Raw genomic sequence first — 22309 nt, forward strand, 5'->3', positions numbered from 1 at the left:
TTGCTTTGGTTGACATTGCTGGTTACAGATAAGCAATTTTCACTTTTTGTTTGCGTTGGTTTGGAAGCAATTCATAAGAGGCTACGCTGTCGATGTCAAGAGGTGCAACCGTGCAAGTGGTTGTTGGAACTTGGAATTTCGCAGAAATTGTTCATCTAATTACAGATCAGATTGTCAAAAAAGTCTTTATGGTTGGAAGTTTGAATTTCACATGATGTATTTCATTGACCTCCATCTCACATAAGCACGTTTCTATTAAACCAGTTGCAGCTTCAAATGGTATTGATACTAACAACTATCCATTTTTTAAAAGAAAAAGAAAAAAGCACACCAACTATGCTACATTTCTATCTCTTCTATTTCAATTGGATAACAGGTAACAAACTAATGTATAAGAATAAGATTAAGAATCAATCCTTTTACTGATGCCAAAGCTAATACAAAATTCTCGTCCAGTAACCAACAAGGTGCACCAATTTAAAAACGATGCCATTGCCTTTTCTTCTTTTTCTCCTGTTTCTTTGTAATGTCAGGGGATAAATTTCTGTTTACGTTTTGAGAGATTAAAAGAGTATTTTGCAATCACAATTTTTCTTAATTTTTTTTATAAACGTTCATTTTAAATTCAAAACATAATTTTCTAACGATTTTTACAAACAGACTATACAACTTTACAACTTGTTAAGACTGGGAAACTGTAATTAGAACAATATCATGGAATTCCGAGGGACCCACTTTGATTTCAATCACAGTAAAAATCATTTAAAAAGTTGTGAAAATATTGGTGTTTTTTAAACTTATTGGTCAAATTTTTTAGCTCTAATAACTGAACCTAATCGAAGATGTATTAGCTCATGATATGATATCATATGTTTGATTGGATCATACGTCATATCATATTTTATATATGTGTTGTGTTTGTGTTTTTGGATGATCATAAATACGCGCAGTTACACGACACGCTTTCATTCTCAAATTACAAATGTTCATTGTTCACATACAAGCCAACCAAAACGACGGTCGTCACATGAATGATGAAGCCACTAGATTAGTAATCCTCAGTCAAACCTCAAACGGTTAAAAACATGAAAAGAGTGAAAAAAAACAGCCAAAAAAACCTCCGTGTTGAACTGTGTGAAGGCGCCAAAAATAAATAAAACAACCTAGTTTTTACCAAAACAGTCAAAGGCCCAACCAAAAGAAGAACCTGAGCTTATTATGGGAAACAACACAAGCCCAGTCCAAAATCCAAGTCAGATACTATTGTCTGAACCTGATCTCTCTCTCTCTTCACGCGCCATTTTCCGCGCGTGAATTCCAATTATATTCCTCGTTATTACCTAACTATATAAAATCAAAAATCAATACGCAGATACATTCCAAACTGTTAAAACAAAAACAGCTACCTACCTCGTTTTCACCATCCAGGATCTTGCCACGTGGCAATCCAACACATCAAGACACTGTTTATCATACGTGGCACGATCACAACCGTTGATCAAAATCCAGCCCAGCATCGAATTCCCAGATTTGGAGGGAAAACTGGGAAAAATTAGAAAAAAGAAAAAGAAAATTTGATCAAAACGTAAAGAGGAAAATATTGAAACTAAAAATTAAAAAAATTAAAAAAAATAAAGAAAATTATATAAACAAAGCACAAATAGTTTTAGTTTTCATAAAGTACCAAACCAAACCCGTAATCTCTCTCTCTCTCTCTCTCTCTCTCACACACATACACAGTCTCTCTCTCTCTCTCTCTTTGATCGATTTTTTTCGCCGGAAATTTGTGTCGCCGATCGGACCTACCGCATCGCCGGTGAAGGAATCGTGGAAACTTCCGGCGAGGTAAGATTTCTTGAAAATTTGAAATCTTCCTTTGCCGTTTTCACAGTACGGTGACCTTTTTTTTTTTTTTTGATTTACGTGAAGCATTTTGGTTCAGATCTGGTTGTTTTTTGGTACTTGAGAGAGAATTAGGGTTTTCCTTTGTGTTTAATCGAGAGGTTTTGGATGGATTTGACCGTTAATTTGGGGATTTAGGGATTTTCTTGTGTAGATTTTGATGTAGATGGAAGAGGGGTTGAGATCTGGTGGCCCTTCGGGGCTAGTGGTGAAGAATAGGAACTCTTCGGGTTGTTTAATCGTTAGGAAAAAGAGTGGGGATGGGGTGGGAGGAGTGGCTGGTTCTTCGAGTTCTCGAAAGGTTTACGAGCGGAGAAAGGAGAAGAAGAGGTCTAGGTTGGTTTTGAGTGATTCGGGGTCGAGTGACGAGCTTTTGCCCACGCCTCGGAGAAGGGTTGCCCCTGAAACTATTAGGGTTTGCAATGGTTTATCTGCCTATGATAAGGGTATTGGAGAGGGGAGTGGAGTTGTTCGAAAGAGGGATAGGTTGGATCATGTTAGGCATTATGAGGATGGTATGATTGGTAGGAATGGCTTTGATGAGAGCGAAAGGAAGAGGAATAAGATGGATGTTTTTGAGTTTGATGAGTATGATGGGCTTGATGGGGAAAGGATGCGTAGGAAACGTTTCGATGGTAGTGGAATTGAAGTTGGAGGAAGGAGGTATTTTGGATCGATGGATAAGCCTCGAGGTGGGATGGAGAGGGAATATGAAACCGGGCCGAGTAGACATGGTTATGACAAGAGAAAAAATTTATATTTTGACCGGACAGGTGGCTTGAATTTGGGAGATAATGTGGATAATGGTAGGTTTAAGATGAGTAGAGATGGAGCTCAGCTACCTCAATCATTTTTAAGGGAGAAGTTCGGGGGTCATTCAGATGAGCCGATTAGAGTTCAGGGCAAAAATGGTGTTTTGAAGGTGATGGTAAACAAGAAGAAGAAATTGGGTGGTGGGCCTTTGGAAAATTTTGATCCCCGCAAAGCTGAGGAAAGTAGAAAGAGTTTGAAAACTCCAGATGTTGCTAAAAGGAATATAGTAATTCATTCTTCATCATACCCACCTGAGACAAAACTTATAGAGAAACCAGGTTTATATGTCCGGCCAGAAAAAAGTCAGCTGGCTTTGCAGAAATCTCTATCAAGTAAGAATATCAAGGGTGTCAAATGGGATTCAGAGGACAGTGATACGTCATTAAAGCTAAGATTGAAGAATGTGGAGGCCCATGATTCTATGAAGAAGGTAAGTTGCAAAGAAGAAAATACTCCTATGAAAATAGTAAGTTCCAAAGAAGAAAAGACTCCTCCTTGTGAGAAGCTCCCACCAACTGCAATTAAAGAAGGAAAAGTTAGGCGTGGTAGTGGCACAGAAAAGCAAAAACTGCGTGAACGGATTAGAGGGATGCTTCTGGAAGCTGGCTGGACAATAGATTATAGGCCTAGGAGGAACAGAGACTATCTAGATGCTGTGTACATTAATCCCTCAGGAACAGCGTACTGGTCAATCATCAAGGCCTATGACGCACTTCAAAAGCAATTGAAAGACGAGGATGATGAGGCCAAAGTCAGTGGGGACATTGCTTCATTTGCTCCTATAGCAGATGATGTGCTCAGCCAATTAACCAGGAAAACTCGAAAGAAAATTGAGAAGGAACTGAAAAAGAAGCGAAGAGATTACAGTGATAGTGAGAATGAAGCAGAACCTGCTGTGAGAAGATCTGCAAGTACCAAGCATGATGTGGATAGCATGGACAGTGCTAGCCATGAAGAGAAACTAAGCTCCTTCATAAAGCAGGGTGGTAAGTCAATGAAGGGTAGAATGAATGAAAATGGTTCTGCCAGTGTAAACTCAAAAAGTCAAAATTCTACTCATGATAGCATTGAAAAAGTATCCTCTGGATCCAATTCCCGTATCCTACATGGAAGAAAGAGTAGAAAACTTGGCAGATGTACTTTGTTGGTTCGTAGTTCTAAGAAGGGGCAAAATTCGGAAACTGATGGTTTCATTCCATATACTGGAAAACGGACACTACTTTCCTGGCTGATTGACTCTAAAACTGTGGAGTTAAGCCAAAAAGTGCAGTATATGAACCGTCGGCGGACTCGAGTAATGCTGGAGGGTTGGATTACACGAGATGGCATTCATTGTGGCTGCTGTAGTAAAATCCTCACTGTTTCGAAGTTTGAGATTCACGCAGGGAGCAAATTGCGTCAGCCATTTCAACACATATATCTGGATTCTGGGATTTCTCTTCTGCAGTGCCAGATTGACGCATGGAATAGCCAGGAAGAGTCTGAACGCATTGGTTTCCACTCTATAGACATAGATGGAGATGATCCAAATGATGACACTTGTGGCATCTGTGCAGATGGTGGGGATTTGATCTGTTGTGATGGTTGTCCATCAACATTTCATCAGAGTTGCTTGGACATACAGGTGTGTACTTGATATCATTGCACTTGCACGATGCCTTATGCTTCTCTACATGGTAGTACTTGTATTAATAACAATGATGTCCTTTTAATTTTTTTTCTAGATTTTCCATGATATTCTTCTGTTGGTCATTTGTAATGTTTTTAATTACATATTTATTAAATTAAGGTCTATATTGGAAGAAGAGGATTTAGAGACTTCAAAGATTTCTTTTAATGTTTAGATTTGACAAGTGCAAAAGCTGTTGAATCAAATTATGGCATCTTTGTTGTGTGATGTGTTCGTCTGGGGTACATTGTTGAGGGAAGTGAGATTTATTTATTTATTTATTTATTTTAGAAGAAGAGAAGTGAGATATAGGTTGTGTTAGTTTTAGGATTTTGCAGATGGGGGGAAGGCATGGAGGGGGTTGGGAATATCATCTCATCTATTACTCTTTAGTGTTAATACTTGAGGGGCACTTGTTCGCTGAAGATATTGAATCACTGAATAGTGTGAGTCTTTGTTGTGGTGAACTGTTATGGCTAACACTTTTGCCTAAAGTGAGCTATGGCTTTTGGTACTTTTAGTTGTTTGTATGGATGGATGGATGGAGGGAGGGATGGAGAGTTGGTACTCTAATGCAAGACTCATGCTAAGTTTTGTCCTGGTAGTATTTTTTCTCTATGAAGGAAAATGCAGCTAATAGCTTAACCTGGCTTGCTTGTATGGTTGACTACTTGCAGTATAGTTGTATGATATAATGAAAAAAATAATTTTTTGATCAGTAATATAACGAAAAAATATAAAACCTAATATACAATGTTGGCTGTTTGATGATCTAAACAAAACCTCAGGACTTTTGGGATTAAGATTCTATGTTGGATTTGTTTTCCTCACAGCTTACCCATATAACCTCAAGTCTTTAAATTTTGGGATGATGGTGCATGTTTTGTGGGTTGTTGTTAGCTTTGGGCAGTCAAAGTATTGCTTTACCTTCATTGTTTCCTCCTTTGCTACTTGAGTCAGTCATATCTTTCTTCTTGTTACAGACACTTCCACCTGGTGATTGGCACTGTCCAAATTGTACATGCAAATTTTGTGGGTTAGTCAGTGTGGGTGTTGCTGAAGGAGATGATTCTACGGCCTCTGCACTACTCAAGTGTAGTTTGTGTGAGAAAAAATGTAAGCTAGTCATCTTTTGCTTCCTCTCTTTGAAGCCTTTTCAATGGATTATATGCTTTTGTTTTATCAAAATACAGATAATATTTTTGTTGAAATTTAAATTTCTCTTTTGCAGATCATGAATCATGCATGCCAGAGACGGATGCTATTCCTGTTGATTCCAATAATCTAGTCCCTTCCTTTTGTGGGCAAAAATGTAAAGAGGTATCTCTTTTTCATGCTAATTCATTTAAATATCTTAAGTTTTTTAATAGTAATACTTTTTAATAGGGGAAAAAAATAGTATAGTTTTAAAAGTATCTGTTAAATTGTTTAGTTGGTGGTGCAAAGAACTTTTGAGGCGATTTTGTACCTAATGAGTTATTAGGATATGGAAATTACTACTATTTCTTTTATTTTTGACAAAAGATTAGTTAATGCCATGGCTAGTTACCTTTCCCATCCGAAATCTAGTGTCAATGACATATTACAACCTGCATACATTTATTGATACTTTTCCTTGTGATCTTATATAATACATGGGTGCATTTTTAATGGACCTTTTGCTGATCTTGTGTGCAAATCGCGTTACCCTATTCTTGACATAATGTGGCTTCACCCATCAATCTTTATTATTTTTGCATTATTTCTGAGGTTTTAGATCTAATGACATCCGAATATGGTAATTTGTGTGTATTCTCAATTCTGTCCCTTCCAACATTCAAATATCTAGAATTTTCTCTGTAATTTTTTAGACTTTAGGCTACTTCATTTATTTTTTCATGAAGTACTTTCGATGCATTAAAATTATTCTTACCTATAAAAAAAAATCTAGAATTTTCTCTTTTTGATATTTCACAAATATAGCAGTTTTTGTTTGGTTTCCTTGTATGTCTTGCTAGTTATAGTTTTATATATATCTCTCATTTTACTACATGTATGGCACTGTCTTGACTTGTATTCTGTTGCTTCTACAGATCTTTGAGCATTTGCAGAAGTATCTTGGAGTCAAACATGAACTGGAAGCAGGCTTTTCTTGGTCTCTTATTCATAGAATGGACGAAGACTCAGACACATCTCTTCGAGGGCTTCCTCAAAGGGTGGAAGGCAATTCTAAGCTAGCTGTTGCACTGACTGTTATGGATGAATGCTTTTTGCCAGTTGTTGACAGGAGGAGTGGGGTTAATTTGATACATAATGTTCTTTATAATTGTGGGTAAGTTCTAAATTTTATACTTAAGCTGAAACAATATTGCTTTGGCCAACAGTTGACAGACCATGTGATCCTCATGAATAGTTCTAACTGTGGCTTTCGTATTTCATGTCATAAGCTTTTTAGTTTTTGCTGAGCTGTGTGTTAAATGACTGCTATTGTTGCTTAGATTGGTTTCTGAGATTTTCTTTCCTCCCTTACCCCCTTCTTTTACTGATTCTTAACTGGCTTAATGTATGTTTATTACGTTCATTTAAGCAGGTTCTATGTTTCTCTCATTGCTAATGAATTTTGACATTTTAATATTCTTTTATTTCTTTACCTATGATTCTAACTAGATTGTTTTGTATATAGTGGCATGTACAGTTGTATGCATTTGTAGACATGGATAAATGATATATAATAATCTTCATTTTTGAATGAACAATCACTTTTATATGCATAAATATGATTTTATTGAATTTGAATGAGCTTATAATAATTTTAGGCTGAAGGTATGTCTTTGGAGATCGGTCATCTGAATTTGGATTTTTTTAAACTTTACAAATTTTCTGTATTATCATGCTGAAATTTTTTTATCATTGAAAAGTTGACCTTTTATTCACTACTTTTTTTTGAGAAAGTTTTATTCACTACTTAGATGGGGTATAATGTACATACTTTTAGTCAGAAATAGAATGAGTCACATTTGATGTGGACGTGGTGTTGGAAATCTGAACTTCTCTAATTGGAGATGTGGAATCCGGAAATATGGTTTTGTGTTTGTGTAGAGCCATTATTTAAATATATGTTTGTTTAACCGTATACATATGATGAACAGTTAAAAGTAAAACAAGGAATCTCTATATTTTATGGTGATATAAAGTTGTACTGTTGTGTTTAGTGACATGAGTGGATATAGGTTTCATGTTAACATGCCTTTGTTGAACGAAATGTTGATAGGGGGAAGTGTCCTATATGTTAATTAGAGAAAAATCCTACAATAAATTAACCTGTCTTAAAAAATAATAATAAAAAATTATGGTAATGCACTCTGGCTCAATATATGCATGTGTGTATTATACTGAATTTTTCCCCCTACATCTACATTTCCTCAAACTGAAAGCAGTAGTACATTTTCTTTTTTTGATAAGTAATTTCATTAAAAGCCAAAATAGAGTTGCCCAAGTACACGGGCAGTATACAGGAGGCAACTCAAAAACAAGAACAGAAATCAGCAGTACATTGTTTCTTGAAATGGATGTAGGAAAGGCACAACACAGATTAGAATGATCCTTTAGCATGCCCACCATCAGTCTGTTATGATGCTTAGACCTGATAATGCAGTATTTTGCAAACAAAGCGTACTCTGTCCAGGCTAGTAAAGAGGAATTGAGGAAAGACCGTGCCACTCAAAAGATGAAGCTTGAAGGTCAGGACTCATTTAGTGTCAAAATTGGGAAGATATATTATAAATGTGTTAACTTATTGATTGGGATTGGTGTTAGCGTTGAAGTAGCTGAATAGCAAAATAAGCTTTAGTAAAGAAAGGAATCACCCTCAAATTGTGCCCACCTGAATTTTATGGGACTTTAATTTAAGGTTAAGTTGTAGCAAACTTATGTGTGATCGAAAGTTCAATTTGATTGGAAAAGATTGTTGTGATGACACAATTATTTAATGCGATACTGTGCTTTAGCAAGCTCAATGGTATAAATATGCCATAGGATACTGGTTCACTTTTTAAGTTTTTGAGCTTTTTTGGTCCACTGTCATTTTGTCTTAATTACTTTTTCTAAATCCTTTACTAAGCTGTTTGATGTGTAATTGGTTCTAAACACTGAACCTATTTGGTATATATAATGTGGTTTCTAAGTAAATATTTTATTGTGTGTGCACACATGACTGCTCAGTTTAATGGAATAAGTTATTCACTTTTCTAGAGTACTTAGGCATAATAAAAGCTGTTACTTATTTTACTGACCATCTATATTATATTCTTTGTGAAACATATGTTGTACCATTTGTCTGAAGGTAATTAGTTTCCCATTTTTCTTTTCTTTTTCTACTCCAGATCAAACTTCAATCGAATAAACTATAGTGGCTTCTACACTGCTATTTTGGAGAGGGGTGATGAAATAATCTGTGCAGCATCTATCAGGTACCATACCCCAAACTTTCATCAGTCACTATTATGTTTCTACTTTGCACTTTATTATTTTTTAGCGTGAACATAGGAAAATTAATAGAAAAGAGGAAGGTTTTGTAGTGGCAATGATGTGCTACAGAACATAATTTGTTCGCCCCTTGCCTTCTGGGTGCCTGGGCGAGGACAAGGATATGGTTTATTATTCCATGCATTTATACAGGATCTAAGTTGAATTAGTAACAATATCCAAACTACTTGATGCTTGGACAAAGTCATTGTGTTTTGGAAAATCATGTGGGACGTGCTTAAGGGAAGCATGCTCTTCCTCCTCTTATCAGAAGGGAGCTCTTCAATTGTATTGGTCTTCTTGTGAATGCCTATGTCCAAGAGATTTTCTGTTATTCTGGTCCAGCTGAAGTATTAGGTCCATCACTACTTTTCGTTCCTCTTTTTCTAAGTGAAGCTTTCTTGGGTCAGTGGTTTTACATGTTGGTGTTGTTACATGCATATTTTTAAAAACTAGACCAGATAAAGAACCGCTTCTGGTCCTGTTTCCAGCTGAGCAGGTTGGTCCAGTCCGGTTTTTATAACTAAGATTTTCCCCCTCAAAAGTTTCATAAAGCTAAAAATCAGTTCTGGTTCCTAGCTTTGACTGGCTCTTGAGCAGATTTCTCATGTTAATTATCCCAATTCCCTATGATGTATGTATAAGCCTTTTTAATAGGGTCTCAAGCATGGCTATTAATTATGTACTGTACCAGCCGGAATATGTCTGACCGGTTACCAAACCAGTGTGCATAAACCCCATGAAATGTAATGCTATAAATTTCAGGCTGTTAGTGTCTTCCTCTTCCAGCCATTGCAGATAATTTTGGATCTTTGGGCCAGTTCCTACCTTTCCGACCGATTTTAAAACTGGACAATTGTTTTATTTTATTTTTTATTTTTAAATTTCTCGTAATCTCAGTGGCCATGGAGGACATGGGCTGAAGGTAGGCTTTGGCAACCTGCTTCATGATCAGTTGTACATTGAGCTCTTGTACTTAGCTTTGGTGGTGGAGGCGGCATTCAGAAAATACCCATCGTTTCTAACACTTAATTAGCCTTAAGGTCTCTATTATTGGAAACACGGTTCTATTAGAATAATAATACAAAAAAAACAAGGCCCATCAAAATCAATTTGCAAAATAGGCTTCACATGCAATTAGATTCATATGCAATCAAGATTTTTTTTCATCTTCCACAGTTCCACTGCCCAAATATGTAAACTGCAAACTGAAACAACACTTTCAATGAAATAACCTCTACCCAAGAAGAAAGACTAAGATTGAAGAAGATTTCAAATCAAAGCAGCGAGGGAGGAGTGATATCAATTTAGCCCATTTGGAAGTGCTTTGTGATTGAGAGAGAGAGGAGAGAAGTGTGAGATATACAACAAATGGCTTTCATGTTTATCTCTTGGTCCTTATTTTCTTCTTTTTGCTGTCAGGTGTCTAGCGCCACCCCCCCCCCCCCCTTTCTCTCTCTTCATTTAGCTATTTTGAGATCAGTCCTGAAGTTCTTTAAAATTATAGAAAGCTTTTTGGTTAGATACACCAATGCTGACTGGTACTGAAATATTTTTTCTCTTGATTTAACCGAAATAGCCTTGTGCATGGTATTTATAACTTTTGTCTTGAGTATTTTGCCTAAATATTAAATCAAGGAATCCATTTTATGATAATTCTAAAAAACTTGCTCTCTTCTTTTATGCCTTTAGTGGGCCTGTGTGTGTATATATCATTATGTTTTACTGCCGAGTTAAAGTTCTGGTGTGAGAGAGGAATTCCCGTTTGGTGGGTTTTGAGATCCATATGATTTCTGCTTGTGTATGTGGAATGCAATACTTACCATCTCAGTGTCTTCTGCCTGGTTAGGTTCCATGGGACTAAGTTAGCAGAGATGCCATTTATTGGAACTCGCCACATATATAGGCGTCAAGGGATGTGCCGTCGGCTTTTTGGCGCTATTGAATCAGTAAGCTACAAGAACTACTATTTCATTGGGGATTTCACTAGCATGGAATAGAGATTCAAAATTTTGCATCTCTTTATTTATTTATTTTTTAATGTGCTTGCTTTTCGTTTATGTCATTTACTTCATCCTGCTTTTGTCCTATTTGAAGGCTCTGTGCTCTCTCAAGGTTGAGAAACTGATTATTCCTGCAATTGCTGAACTCATGCATACATGGACTATGGTTTTTGGCTTCACTCCTCTTGAGGAATCTCTCAGGAAAGAAATGAGATCGATGAATATGTTGGTATTCCCTGGTACAGATATGTTACAGAAGCTGCTACTTGAGCAAGATAACATGGAGGGGAACATGACAGGCAGCACAGGTACTGGTTGTGGTGTTTGTTTTCTATCTCTTTGCTATATAGTTATGGTGTGTCGGTTAAGTTTTTATATATATACATTTCTTTCCTATAGGCGCAAAGCAGATGGAGTGCAAAATCAAGCTTTCTACTAAGCCTGAGGCGGAAAATAAATCTGATGTGGATTCCTTAGCTGGGCATGATTCTAATGGGTGTAACAGCAATGGTTCGGATCTTGCTAAGGAGATAGCTGATGAAGTTGCAGCTGCAGATGATAAATCTGATAAGGACTCCTCTGTTGGGCATGATCCTCATGCGTGTGATGATACTGGTTTGCATGATGCTAATGAGTTAACTGATGAAGTTGTGGCTACAGATAATAAATGTGATATGAATTCCTCAGCAGATCTACATGGATATGGTGATGCTGGTCTGCAAGGTGGTGATGAACTAATGAATGAAGCTGCAGATGCTGACAATAAATCTGATATGGATTCATCAGCTGGGCGTGACCCTCAGGGGTGTGATAATTCTGGTTTGCGTGGTGCTAATGATTCTGTGGATGATAAATCTGGGATGGATTCTGCATCTGGGCATGATTCTCAAGGAGGTGATGATGCTGGTTTGCCCAGTGCCAATGAGACAGCTGATAATTTTGAAACTGCAGATTCGAGTTCTTTAGATGCTCTTAAACTTAAGATTCCAGCTTTGACCGAGCAGACTGTGTGTTCTGGCTCTCTTTCTGGAGACAAGTTAGCAGAGTCTGTTTCTAAGAAGAAACCTGACCCTCCCCCTAGTGTGAGCTGTGATGCAATAGAGATGGGAAATAAACCATTGTTGGATTTTCCTGTCAAAGATAATATGCAGTCTTCTGTCCAATGTCCGCTTGTGCCCTTAAATGATACTCTGGTGATGAGTAGTTCATTAGATGCTTCTGATGAAGTTAAAATTCCTGTTTCAGTTGAGGGGACTGCATGTTCTGACTCTCATGCGGAGGACAAGTTAGCTCAGTTGGCATCTGGCAGGAAATGTATGTCATCATCTGATATTAGTCATGATGTACTTGAGCTGGAAAACAAACCAGCAATGGATTTTCCTGTTGAAGATCATGCCCAGTCTCTGGAAGTGAGTGATATGGATGGGGTACATGAAGTAAATGACATTGACTGTCTTGAGCCTGTTCCTTCTTCAGGAGAAATTTTTGCAGAGAACACCACCAAGGAGATCAATGAAAAGCAAGATGTCTCTGATTCTACACAAAATGGTTCTGGTGAGTGTTCCTTGCAATTTAAATATGATTCAAATATTCAAATTGTGTGTGAGACAGAGGGCACATTACATGCATCTGATTCTGATGACAAGTCTGAGACTGCTGCACGTGAAAGAAAGACTGAATCCAGTTCTGTTTGAAATCATTGCAGCATCAATACTGAGTACTCCACTCTACTAATTATATCTCTCAATGGGAGAATGCCTCATTTTTAGAAGATTTTAAGGCTCTGGAGCTAGTGTCTTATCTCCTGATTCAGATAGTGTGAATAAAATCTAATGAGTCCCAAGGGAAATTCATTTTGCCTCTGGCTTAATTTATGAGTGTAATGTTAAGGTTCTAGATTAACTTTTGTGCATGTCAAGATTAAAGTTTCTCTCAGAAGGTTTTGAAGTCTGCCTTTTGATTTGGGTGATGTAGTGTCATGTGCTCGTCAATGGTGAAGTTGCTGCTTTAGAGACAACACTCGGAAGTTGGAGGTGATCTTTGTAATGTTCTGGGCAGGTCACCTACCCATGCTTTTTCACGGTGTATATATCTGAATCTGCCGCGGACAAGTCGGGAGTTTCTCTTCAAGCCCTTTATCATTGTAGCGGTTTGCATTTTATCAAAGTCATTTCATCACATGAGATAGGTGGTTGTACATGATTTATTGTAGATCATCTCAACTACCTTTCCTAGTGCGCATAATACAGGTCAGCCACAACCTGCTTGCCCAAATTGATTTTGATAGGCTTCTTTATGAGAGCGATAAAATATGATGCTGTTTGATGGTACTTAAAAAATCTCTCTGAGTTCCTGAGCTGAGACGGAACTTGTTTTAGAAGTTCTATTTGGGACGAGTGTCATGATCTGAAATGAAAAAGGGTACTGCTACTGGAAAGTTCTTCAAGGCACGTACGTAACAAGGATGGCCTAAGCAATGTTAAAAATATTCTTTAGATATGTAGATTTAGTGGACATTAATAATCATATTTCTTTGTATGACCTTTTCCTTTTCCTTTTCCTTTTCCTCTTCCTCCGAGCTCAGCAGATTTTGATTTGTTTGCTCTTGTTACTGTTATGTAATCAGGGCAACGTTTGATATTTATTAGGATTTTATGCTATCTCAAACTCTGAGCATTTTGTGAATTAGAAGTTAATTGGATCTCCTTTGACTTGCCGAGACAAAAGCAGCTGTTGATTCTCAAAAGAATAAAAAAAAAAAAAAAAATATATATATATATATATATATATATATATATATATATATATAACATAGAAAAGAAAACTTGGTCATGGGATCCACTACCAAGTTCAAGAGACGTGCAAGCATGCTTTGTCCAATAGCCTTACATTTCTATATTTTATGCTTGATGAAAATGGGTTGAGTCAATCATTGCAGCTTCTGGAACGAAGATAAAAGCAGGTCTATGTTATGGTCTTATGGATGCAACTTGGTTACTTCTCTAAGATGCAGAGAGAGGCAATGGGGATGTACACAGGTGTTATCCCTTACCTTTGGGGTGTGGTATGTCACGTAAAGCGTACGTGGGGATTTCAAAGGCTTCGGGTGGTGGGAAACCCAGATGTTCCTAACAGGTTGCAAATTGGGGACATTGCTGTGACTGCTTCTAGGAAGTGAAGGAATGTCTTGCTCTGGCGTAGAAAGATTAAGATGTAACGTAAATTATTTGCGACTTTGGTGTGTACTTACGTGTTTGTCAAATTCCCAGTTGTTTTTATAGATGTAGCCCTTGATAGAAATTCATTTGGCTGTGTTCTTTCCTACAAGAATTCTTCTTATTTCTTCTTCTCTTTTCCCTATAGCTAAAATAATGAGTGATCATTTTCCATCACAGCTCAATTATCATCTCTATACTAAGTTTTGCATGCAAGTGAACAAAATCTTTAGAAGGCTGTTTTTTCAATCATCCTGAAAATAACCCAAGGCATATTTTTCAATCATCCTGAATTGATCGATGCTATATGATCTATATTCTATAGCACTTTGAGATAAAGAGAGGAAACTGAACACGCCTTCCACCCAAATATCTTCGGTAAATTAAGCAAAAAAGTAGCACATAGTTGACCACGAGCCTCTTGGCCTTAGTGTATTCCCAACTCTTCAAATATGGGGGAAGAGCTCGGGTTCCATCTCGGGACCTTGTATCCCTTACACTTCACTGTAGCATAATAAAACACTATGAAAATAAATGTTATTTTTACCTATAATCAGTTGGTTACTATCTTCTTCCTATATTATATGAGAGTTTATAAATTATCATGCATAAATCTATCCAGCAATCTTCATAAAATGTTGAAGATTAAGTGACAAATAAAAATATTAGTGTTGATAAATGGGTTTGGAGTACCTGATTTAATTCATTCACAACCACGAAATTCCCAACCCAACCAAAGGACTCAGATTTATTCATTCATGAATCGCAATAACAAGTGTTATTTGGTATTTTATGTATCCGCTACATGTATTATCTTCCCATATTTTGTGTATATTGTAGGTGGATAAAATTCACACAATGTGAGAGGGGTGTTACATGTAACAAATACACAATATACTTTTTCTATCCATCCTAATTTGAACTCACCCGCACATAACTACAGGTAGAGAACAGAAATATCATGCGAGTTGGTAGTTACATATATCGAATACTTGTTAGAGCATTAGCATTGAAGAATGCTAATGCCAAATCTAAGGACAATTTGGCATTTTAAGCCTTAAAACTGTTTGCATCAAAGAATGGTAAAGCCCACTATTGCAAATTTTTTTGCAATAGTGCTACAGTACAATTCTAACTTAGTTAGAATTGTACTGTAGCAGTATTCTAAAAAATATATACATATTTTATTAAGCTTTGACTCCCACTCTCTCAAGTCTCAAGTGTCCTCGTCTCTCTCTCTTTCTCCCTCTCCCTTTCCTCTCTCTGATTGCTGTTTGCTCCGATGGGTTCGATGGGTTTGTTCCGATGTGGGTGTGGTTTGCTCCGATTGGTGTATCATGGGTCAAGTGGTGGATCGGCATGGTGGGCCGTGGGTTATGGTTTATGGGTTTTGGATTTGGGTTGATCTGGGCGTTTTTTTGGGTATTTTCTGGGTTGATCATGTGGCGTCGACGTTTTCTGTGTATTTTCTGGGTTGATCGGTGTATCATGGGTCAAATCGGCGTTTTTCTGGGCGTTTCTAGGCGTTTTTCTGGATATTTTTGGTGTATCATGGGTTTTTCTGGGCGTTTTTCTGGGTTGATCATCGGCGTTTTTCTGGGTATTTTCAATGGCCTGGGTTTCAAATTGGCAGCGTGGGTTTCTAATTGGTAGCTTGGGTTTGCTGATCGGTGGCTTAGGTGGTGGGTCTGGTGGCCGTTGTTGGCTCCAACTGGTTTATGTGTGGCTCGGTGTGTGTGGCCGTTGCTAATCGGTGTGTGTGGCTCTATTGATGGTTTGGTGGTTTGTGTTTATGTGTGTGGCTTTGTTGATGGTTTGTGTTTGTGTGTGTGTGTGGCTCCGTGTGTGTGGTGATGGGTTTGGATAGGTTGATCTGTGCATCATGGGTCTCTGTGTGTGTGTGGCTTTGTGTGTTGAACCAATGCCAGAGGTTAAGGGAGAAAGAGAGGAAAAAAAATGATTGTTGGGAAAGCCCAAGAAAATGTGATTCAATCACGCCTAGTCTGAAAAAAACGGTTAGAAATAAATAATAAAGAAAGATTAAAAAATAATATTTTAATAAAAATAGAGTTTTTGGATGTAGGAGGTATTATAAAATGGTATGATATAAGTAATAAAGTAGCTTTTTGAGATAGTAAAATAAAATAGGATAGCATTCTTTAATACTGATGCTCTTGAGAGTCCAAATCTTATATTTTTTACAACGTGCTGCAGTGTCGTTCTAAAATTTATTATTATTATTTTATTCCATCGGTCCCATCCCATTTTTCCCTCATAATCAGTCTCTTCCCTCTCCTCTCTACTGCTCTGCCTCTTTCTCTTCCCTATCTTCTCACCTCTCTCTACTGCTCTGGCACGCCACTGATCTTAGGCACTGTTTGAATCGGTCTGAAGCCACACAGCTGATCTAAAGCTACACTGCTGAACTGAAGCACCACCGATCTCTGCCTCTCTTACCAGCCTGTTTTGATTTTAATCTAGTTGTGGTTTGTTCTTTTTCGGATTTTTTTTTTTTTTTTGGGTTGATCTAATATTTGTGGGTTGCGGTGGTTGTGGGCTGCAGTGTGCTGAGTTTGGTGGTTGTGGTTGTGGTGCTCGGTGGTGGTTTTTTTTTTATGAAAAGGGTTGGGGGGTGACCAACGAGTAATCCTACTAGTGTGACCATAGTAACACCAATACCCCTTTGAAGCTGGATGAGAAACACTAGTAATCCTTGAGTTGAGATTTACTAAAAGAATTGGGTTTTTGCTGTAGTTCTTAAAATCTAGGCCCATTTGACTATAAATTTTTACTATCGTTATTTAAATATTTAAATATTGTGAAAATAGGTATGGACTAAAAAGTGTCGTGGAAATACAACGGTTGGTTAAACACTGATACCAAACACCCCTTAGTATTTCATCAACGGCAGACCGTTTATCCTCAATCCTTAAAAAAACACAAAATACAAGAGAAGACACACGACAGTTGAGTCCACCTTGTACGACATTTTATTTTATTTGACAAACACACAGAATACCAAGTGGCCACTCTGAACATGGAGCTAGCCGCAACTCATCGTCTTCTTCTTCTTCATCAAAACCCACTGCTCAAACCTAGGGTTAGGGTTTCTCACAGACCTTTCACTCTCACTTCAAACTCAATCTCAACAGTTCATCACCGCCAGCAACTGAGAATGAACATGTCGAAACCCATTTCATGCTCTGCTTCAGCTGGAGACAACGGCTCCACCACGACCGCAACCACTTCTCCAATCGGCGCTGGTAAGGGAAAAAAAATCTGATCAGATTATATATATATATATATATATATATTTTTTGTATTGGTTTTGATTTTGAGGCTTAAATTGAGAAATTCTTATTTAGTGATTGTTCTGTCACAGTGGCTCGGATTGGAGAGGTGAAGAGGGTGACAAAAGAGACGAATGTGTCAGTGAAAATAAACTTGGACGGTACAGGTGTTGCTGAAAATAATACTGGGATTCCCTTCCTTGATCACATGTTGGATGTTAGTCTTTTTCAGCTTTTGTGATTATCATTTCTTGATTCTTAGTTCTGTTTCTCAATTTGGGTTTTTAGCTGTTTTTATTATCAGGGTTGTAAATTTCCAAGTTCAGATTTTTGAAAACCTTAGTGATAACATAATTCCCTCCATTTGTTTTAGCTAGATGTAAGACGTGTGTCATTTATTTGATTGTTTGTGGTTTACATAAGTTCTTTAAGACCGTCGATTTTTTTAAATGCTGCCAAACATGTCTTACATCCAGGACTGGATTTGAACGGGAAGGATACTTTCCAATGTTAGGTATAGTTATGCGCTAATGTTATACCTTAACTTCCTAATTAAATTCAACAATGTGGTTGTGTTGGCCAATAAGTGACATGCTTGAATTTAATTGTCGTTGAAAAATATGACACTATTTTTCATTGCTAAGGTACCGTACCTAAGTTTTGCTCATATGGAAAATGGAGCAGATAACTTTATGATTATGTAGCTGGACTTCATTTTGTGGCAGTTAATGGATTCTAATATTGGGGGAAGGGCGGGTGGGTGGGTTTATTAAAGATTTATTCATTTGGTGTTGTGTTTTTATAGTGTAAGATTTTGAGTCTGATTTGCTGCTGTTTGTTAATTGTATTTATTTGTTTTTATGTTAGCAACTTGCTTCGCATGGGCTGTTTGATGTGCATGTTAAGGCCACTGGTGATATCCACATTGACGACCATCACACAAATGAAGATGTTGCTCTTGCCATTGGAACGGTATTTGAAAAACGTTACATCATGTGTTTTTGTTATTCCTATGGCTTTTCTAGTGTGATGCTGAATTCCTAGCAGTCCTTCTCCTTTGTATGTATATATTTTAGTGGCATTTAAAGTAAACTATTTATGTATTTGGTGGGATTCAAGTAAGTTTTCACTGATTTGAGTCATTTAGCTAGTTTTACATCTAGCCTGATATCTCTTTGAATTAGTTTTGGTTATATATACTTATGCTTACTTGAGAATGTAACATATAACATGGTGGATTAATTTAATTTAGGATACGTCCAAAGGCTATTGCTTCAACTGCTTCATATTTGGATCCACCTGTTGATATCTCTATGTATGTGTTATAATAAGTTAGTTTTGCTTGGCCTGCAGGCTTTTTTGCAGGCACTTGGTGATAGGAAAGGAATAAATCGGTTTGGTGACTTCTCAGCTCCTCTTGATGAAGCACTAATACATGTTGCACTGGTATGTTCAACTTTTGATTGTTTCATATGAAGTAAACATGTAATATGTTTTAGGTGTCAAAAGATTTACTGATGTTATGATTGATCTTTATGTTTGTCCTTGGGGGTTGAGCTTATAGTGCTGATTTCCAAGTAATGATTAAATTTTACACCAGATTATAGTATCAACTCTATCTCTAGTTTCCAGTGTCCTCTCTAACCATGCTAATTTATTTATATTCTCTGGGAATCTAAAATAGTGGCTTATTTTGAGGACATTGTTTTTCAGGATTTATCTGGCCGACCGTATTTAGGTTATGATTTGCAAATACCTACTCAGAGAGTTGGAACATATGACACTCAGGTAGAACTCCTATTTTTTTACTCCTTCAATTAAGAAATTTGATGTCACCAATTGTTATTCATCTCTAGCACAGTGGTGGAACTTCCTACTGAGATATTGACATAATGTGACAAGTTTGCACCTTTGGAAATTCTGCAATCTTATATAGTTTAGCTATTGCGTGAATTTTATTTGTAGTTGGTGGAGCACTTTTTCCAATCACTGGTGAATACTTCTGGCATGACACTCCACATCCGGCAGGTAATGATACTGGGAGCTTCTTAACCCTGTCATGGTTGATATAAATCTACTGGTTTTTTTTTCCAACATAGTTTACCAAAATAATGCCATCTTCATGCTCTTTGTATTGGGGTCAACTGTGTATACTTCCAATTATTTTTTATGCAATTGAATATGAAAATAGTTTTTTTTTGGGGAGGATTTTCATGCACTTTCTTTAAATTCCTATATTCTATGATTTTCTTAGTTGTGTCCGTGATTTCTATTTAGAATAAACTGAAATTGTTTTTTTTTTTTTTTTCAAAAACCTTTTTAAAAAGAAAAAGAAAAATTCAGAAGTAACATATTATTAAAAAATAGAGAAGGGCAAAGCCCAAGTGCATAGGAAGTATGAAACGACACTCCACCCAGAAAAATAATTAAATAAATGGCAAAAAGATAAAAATCAAATGAAAAAAAATTAACTCCTAAATTACAGAACATCTAAAATTTCTAAAGAAATTAGCAACATTTATAGTTTTCACTCAAGAGTTAAGTTTCTAATAGAATATTTTGATTTTGGTTGAGAACCAGCTTGCTGGAAGAAACTCTCACCACATAATTGAAGCAACCTTCAAAGCTTTTGCAAGAGCTCTTCGGCAAGCAACAGAATCTGACCCTCGCCGTGGTGGGACTGTTCCAAGGTTTTTTATTTTCCTGTTTAATTTAAATTTACATCACAATTGCCATTGGTTTTTGGACCCAGCAACATCTTCTCCCCCTAAAACAAATGGTGGAGGAAAGTCATGAATTCAATCCATCTCTGTTCCCTGTAATTTCTGCAAGGTTTGATTTTTTTTTTTTTTTTTTTAATTGAAGCTATGGAGATGACAAATGGTTCTAATTGTAGAATAGAACTACTCTTGTTTTACTTGAATTATTTTATATATTTCTTGATGTTAGAGCTAACCACTTGCTTTGAAATCATTTCCTTGGTCCATTTCATCTTTGGCTGTTACTTTCTGAGCTGGGTTCTGTAGAATTTCTGACCTTTTAGTATCTATGTGTAAGAGATTCTTTGAGCTTTTGTTGCAGCAACTTGTTCAGCATAGGGTGGTCCTTGAATCTTTTTCTATGGTCATGTTTTCTGCCAATTGCATGGTACAAGGATAAGGAATTTTCTCACATGATTTACAATACACACACTCACTGTTTATTCTCTCTCTCTCTCATTTTTTCCTTGTGCTAGTAGACAGTCCTTTTGCTTATTTATTTTATACACTTAAAAACTCCCGACTCACAAAAGAAATTTCACTGTACTATAAGTATTTTTAAATTATTTAGTTAATTCTACTCTAAGACTAAGTGAAACTTTATTACCAAAGTTCCAAGAAGTTTAAATTACTATTTTGATTAAAATTCTGTTACTAAAAGTTTGGGGAAAAAAGTTTAAAAGAAATTTCATTATTTACTTTACACTATTTTAATCATCTACCAACACATGAGCCAAAAGAATGTTTTCACTTATGTTCCTCTGCCTTTAATGAAAGGCAACTGATGGGGACTTGCCAACTAATCAAGCTCTTCCCTAAGCTGATGCCAATTTTTTTTCAAGATTTTCTTGATGAGCATGTTGCACAGTGAAATAGGTCTAATCTCCTCAAAGACCGCTGGGTTATCCACCTTAGGGATCAACTCAAGGAAAGTTGAGTTGGTCTATTTTAACAGCTTTCCACCTTGAAAGAAGTTTGATACAACTCTGTACTCATCATGTTTGATGATTCCCCAACAGACCTGAAAAGTGGTCATTAAATCCACCCAAATCCGGGGCTTTATCTGAATTTCATATTACAACTCTGCCCAACCTTCTCAATTTCATCTACCCTGACCTATTGAATTAATCCTAGATACTGATTCTCAGTAAGGAATCTCTCAATCCGAAATTCCTGTTTACATTGCATGATCTGATCCATCCCAATATGTTTTGGAAATGAGAAACTAGTAGATTCAAAAAAATGCTGTTATATAACTGTTTTATTTTATTTTTGCTTTTCATGTGAATTTTAATTAACCCATGCATCACATGGGCTTAATATTAGTATGTGCTTGCTTCTGTTTGACAAAGTCTTTGGAAACTAATACATTAAAAAAAAAAAAAGTGTCTTGTGAAATAAAATCTAAATACGTGTTGCATTTGATTGTTGCAGTTCAAAAGGTGTGCTGTCCCGTTCTTGATGCTAGAGGTAGATAATGTTGGGCTTAAGGTGGTTTAAGTTAAACCTATATCCTCATTTTCCTCAAGCATGCTTTGGGGATAATCAGGTTGATGATCCCACATGTATAGTATTGTTGATTATCAGTTGAAGCTTCACCATGTTGAAACAAAGCAAAATACAAATCTGGATGCTACCACTGGAGGGATGGGTGTCCAACAGAGAGACTATAAGGATTAGTTGCTTGTATGAATTGTGCTGGACCTCACAGTCTATTGATCATCAATAAATCACTCAGTTTTAAATTTCCATGCTTTGATTTATCCATTTGTTTTTGAGATCTGTCAATCAATGAACTCATTGCAGATTTATCCATGTGCAATCAAATAAGGTTGGTTTAGTGCTCCATTGTGTTAAGTTTTGTGTAGCATTTTTTATCTGAGTACATTTCATTTTTCACAATATCTAGAGAACTTATGACTTTTACAAGATCATTTCAGGATTTTTATGACTAACCTGCCGGTTTTGTAGTTAATAGGTAATTTGGTGATGTTTGTACAGCCTTGAATGTTGGATGTGGTATTTGGCATGAGTTTGTTTCTTATCCGTGTTGGTTGTCCCTCTGGGACCATCGGCTTGATTAATTTATCACCCTATTGGGTATGACGACCCTATTGAGTGACTATGGAGATTTTCTTTATCTGCTGCAAATCAA

General features: G+C 36.7%; 2 protein-coding genes across 4 annotated transcripts; both read left to right on the forward strand.

Annotated features, from left to right (window-relative positions):
* Window positions 1-1667: 1667 nt before the first annotated feature.
* On the forward strand, window positions 1668-13616 carry LOC126689409 (uncharacterized). 3 transcript variants are annotated; one of them, XM_050384587.1, is made up of 9 exons: window positions 1668-4339; window positions 5368-5500; window positions 5616-5704; window positions 6457-6695; window positions 8746-8832; window positions 10737-10836; window positions 10985-11198; window positions 11290-12444; window positions 12596-13616. In XM_050384587.1, the coding sequence occupies exons 1-9, from the start codon at window positions 2069-2071 to the stop codon at window positions 12622-12624; spliced, it is 4317 nt and encodes a 1438-aa protein (XP_050240544.1). In that variant the 5' UTR covers window positions 1668-2068; the 3' UTR covers window positions 12625-13616. The 3 variants fall into 3 exon arrangements, with proteins under 3 accessions (XP_050240544.1, XP_050240546.1, XP_050240543.1); XM_050384589.1 differs by having other exon boundaries at window positions 12865-13616; XM_050384586.1 differs by having other exon boundaries at window positions 11290-13616.
* Window positions 13617-17074: 3458 nt separating this feature from the next.
* LOC126689410 (imidazoleglycerol-phosphate dehydratase 1, chloroplastic) lies at window positions 17075-22002 on the forward strand. Its single transcript, XM_050384590.1, has 8 exons — window positions 17075-17368; window positions 17488-17612; window positions 18263-18367; window positions 18749-18841; window positions 19109-19183; window positions 19361-19423; window positions 19976-20085; window positions 21589-22002. The coding sequence occupies exons 1-8, from the start codon at window positions 17143-17145 to the stop codon at window positions 21614-21616; spliced, it is 825 nt and encodes a 274-aa protein (XP_050240547.1). The 5' UTR covers window positions 17075-17142; the 3' UTR covers window positions 21617-22002.
* Window positions 22003-22309: the final 307 nt, after the last annotated feature.

Source organism: Quercus robur, chromosome 6, assembly GCF_932294415.1.
Source record: "Quercus robur chromosome 6, dhQueRobu3.1, whole genome shotgun sequence".
In the NCBI taxonomy this organism is placed as follows: Eukaryota; Viridiplantae; Streptophyta; class Magnoliopsida; order Fagales; family Fagaceae; genus Quercus; species Quercus robur.

What these genes read in the sequence shown, in the direction of transcription:
- LOC126689409 (XM_050384586.1), top strand. Translation starts at nt 2,069, where the DNA reads ATGGAAGAGGGGTTGAGATCTGGTGGCCCTTCGGGGCTAGTGGTGAAG. An exon ending in AGAGTTGCTTGGACATACAG is followed by an intron (nt 4,340 to 5,367) that starts GTGTGTACTTGA and finishes TTCTTGTTACAG; the next exon opens with ACACTTCCACCTGGTGATTG. An exon ending in AATGTTCTTTATAATTGTGG is followed by an intron (nt 6,696 to 8,745) that starts GTAAGTTCTAAA and finishes TTTCTACTCCAG; the next exon opens with ATCAAACTTCAATCGAATAA.
- LOC126689410 (XM_050384590.1), top strand. Translation starts at nt 17,143, where the DNA reads ATGGAGCTAGCCGCAACTCATCGTCTTCTTCTTCTTCATCAAAACCCA. An exon ending in CACTTCTCCAATCGGCGCTG is followed by an intron (nt 17,369 to 17,487) that starts GTAAGGGAAAAA and finishes GTTCTGTCACAG; the next exon opens with TGGCTCGGATTGGAGAGGTG. An exon ending in TGACACTCCACATCCGGCAG is followed by an intron (nt 19,424 to 19,975) that starts GTAATGATACTG and finishes GTTGAGAACCAG; the next exon opens with CTTGCTGGAAGAAACTCTCA.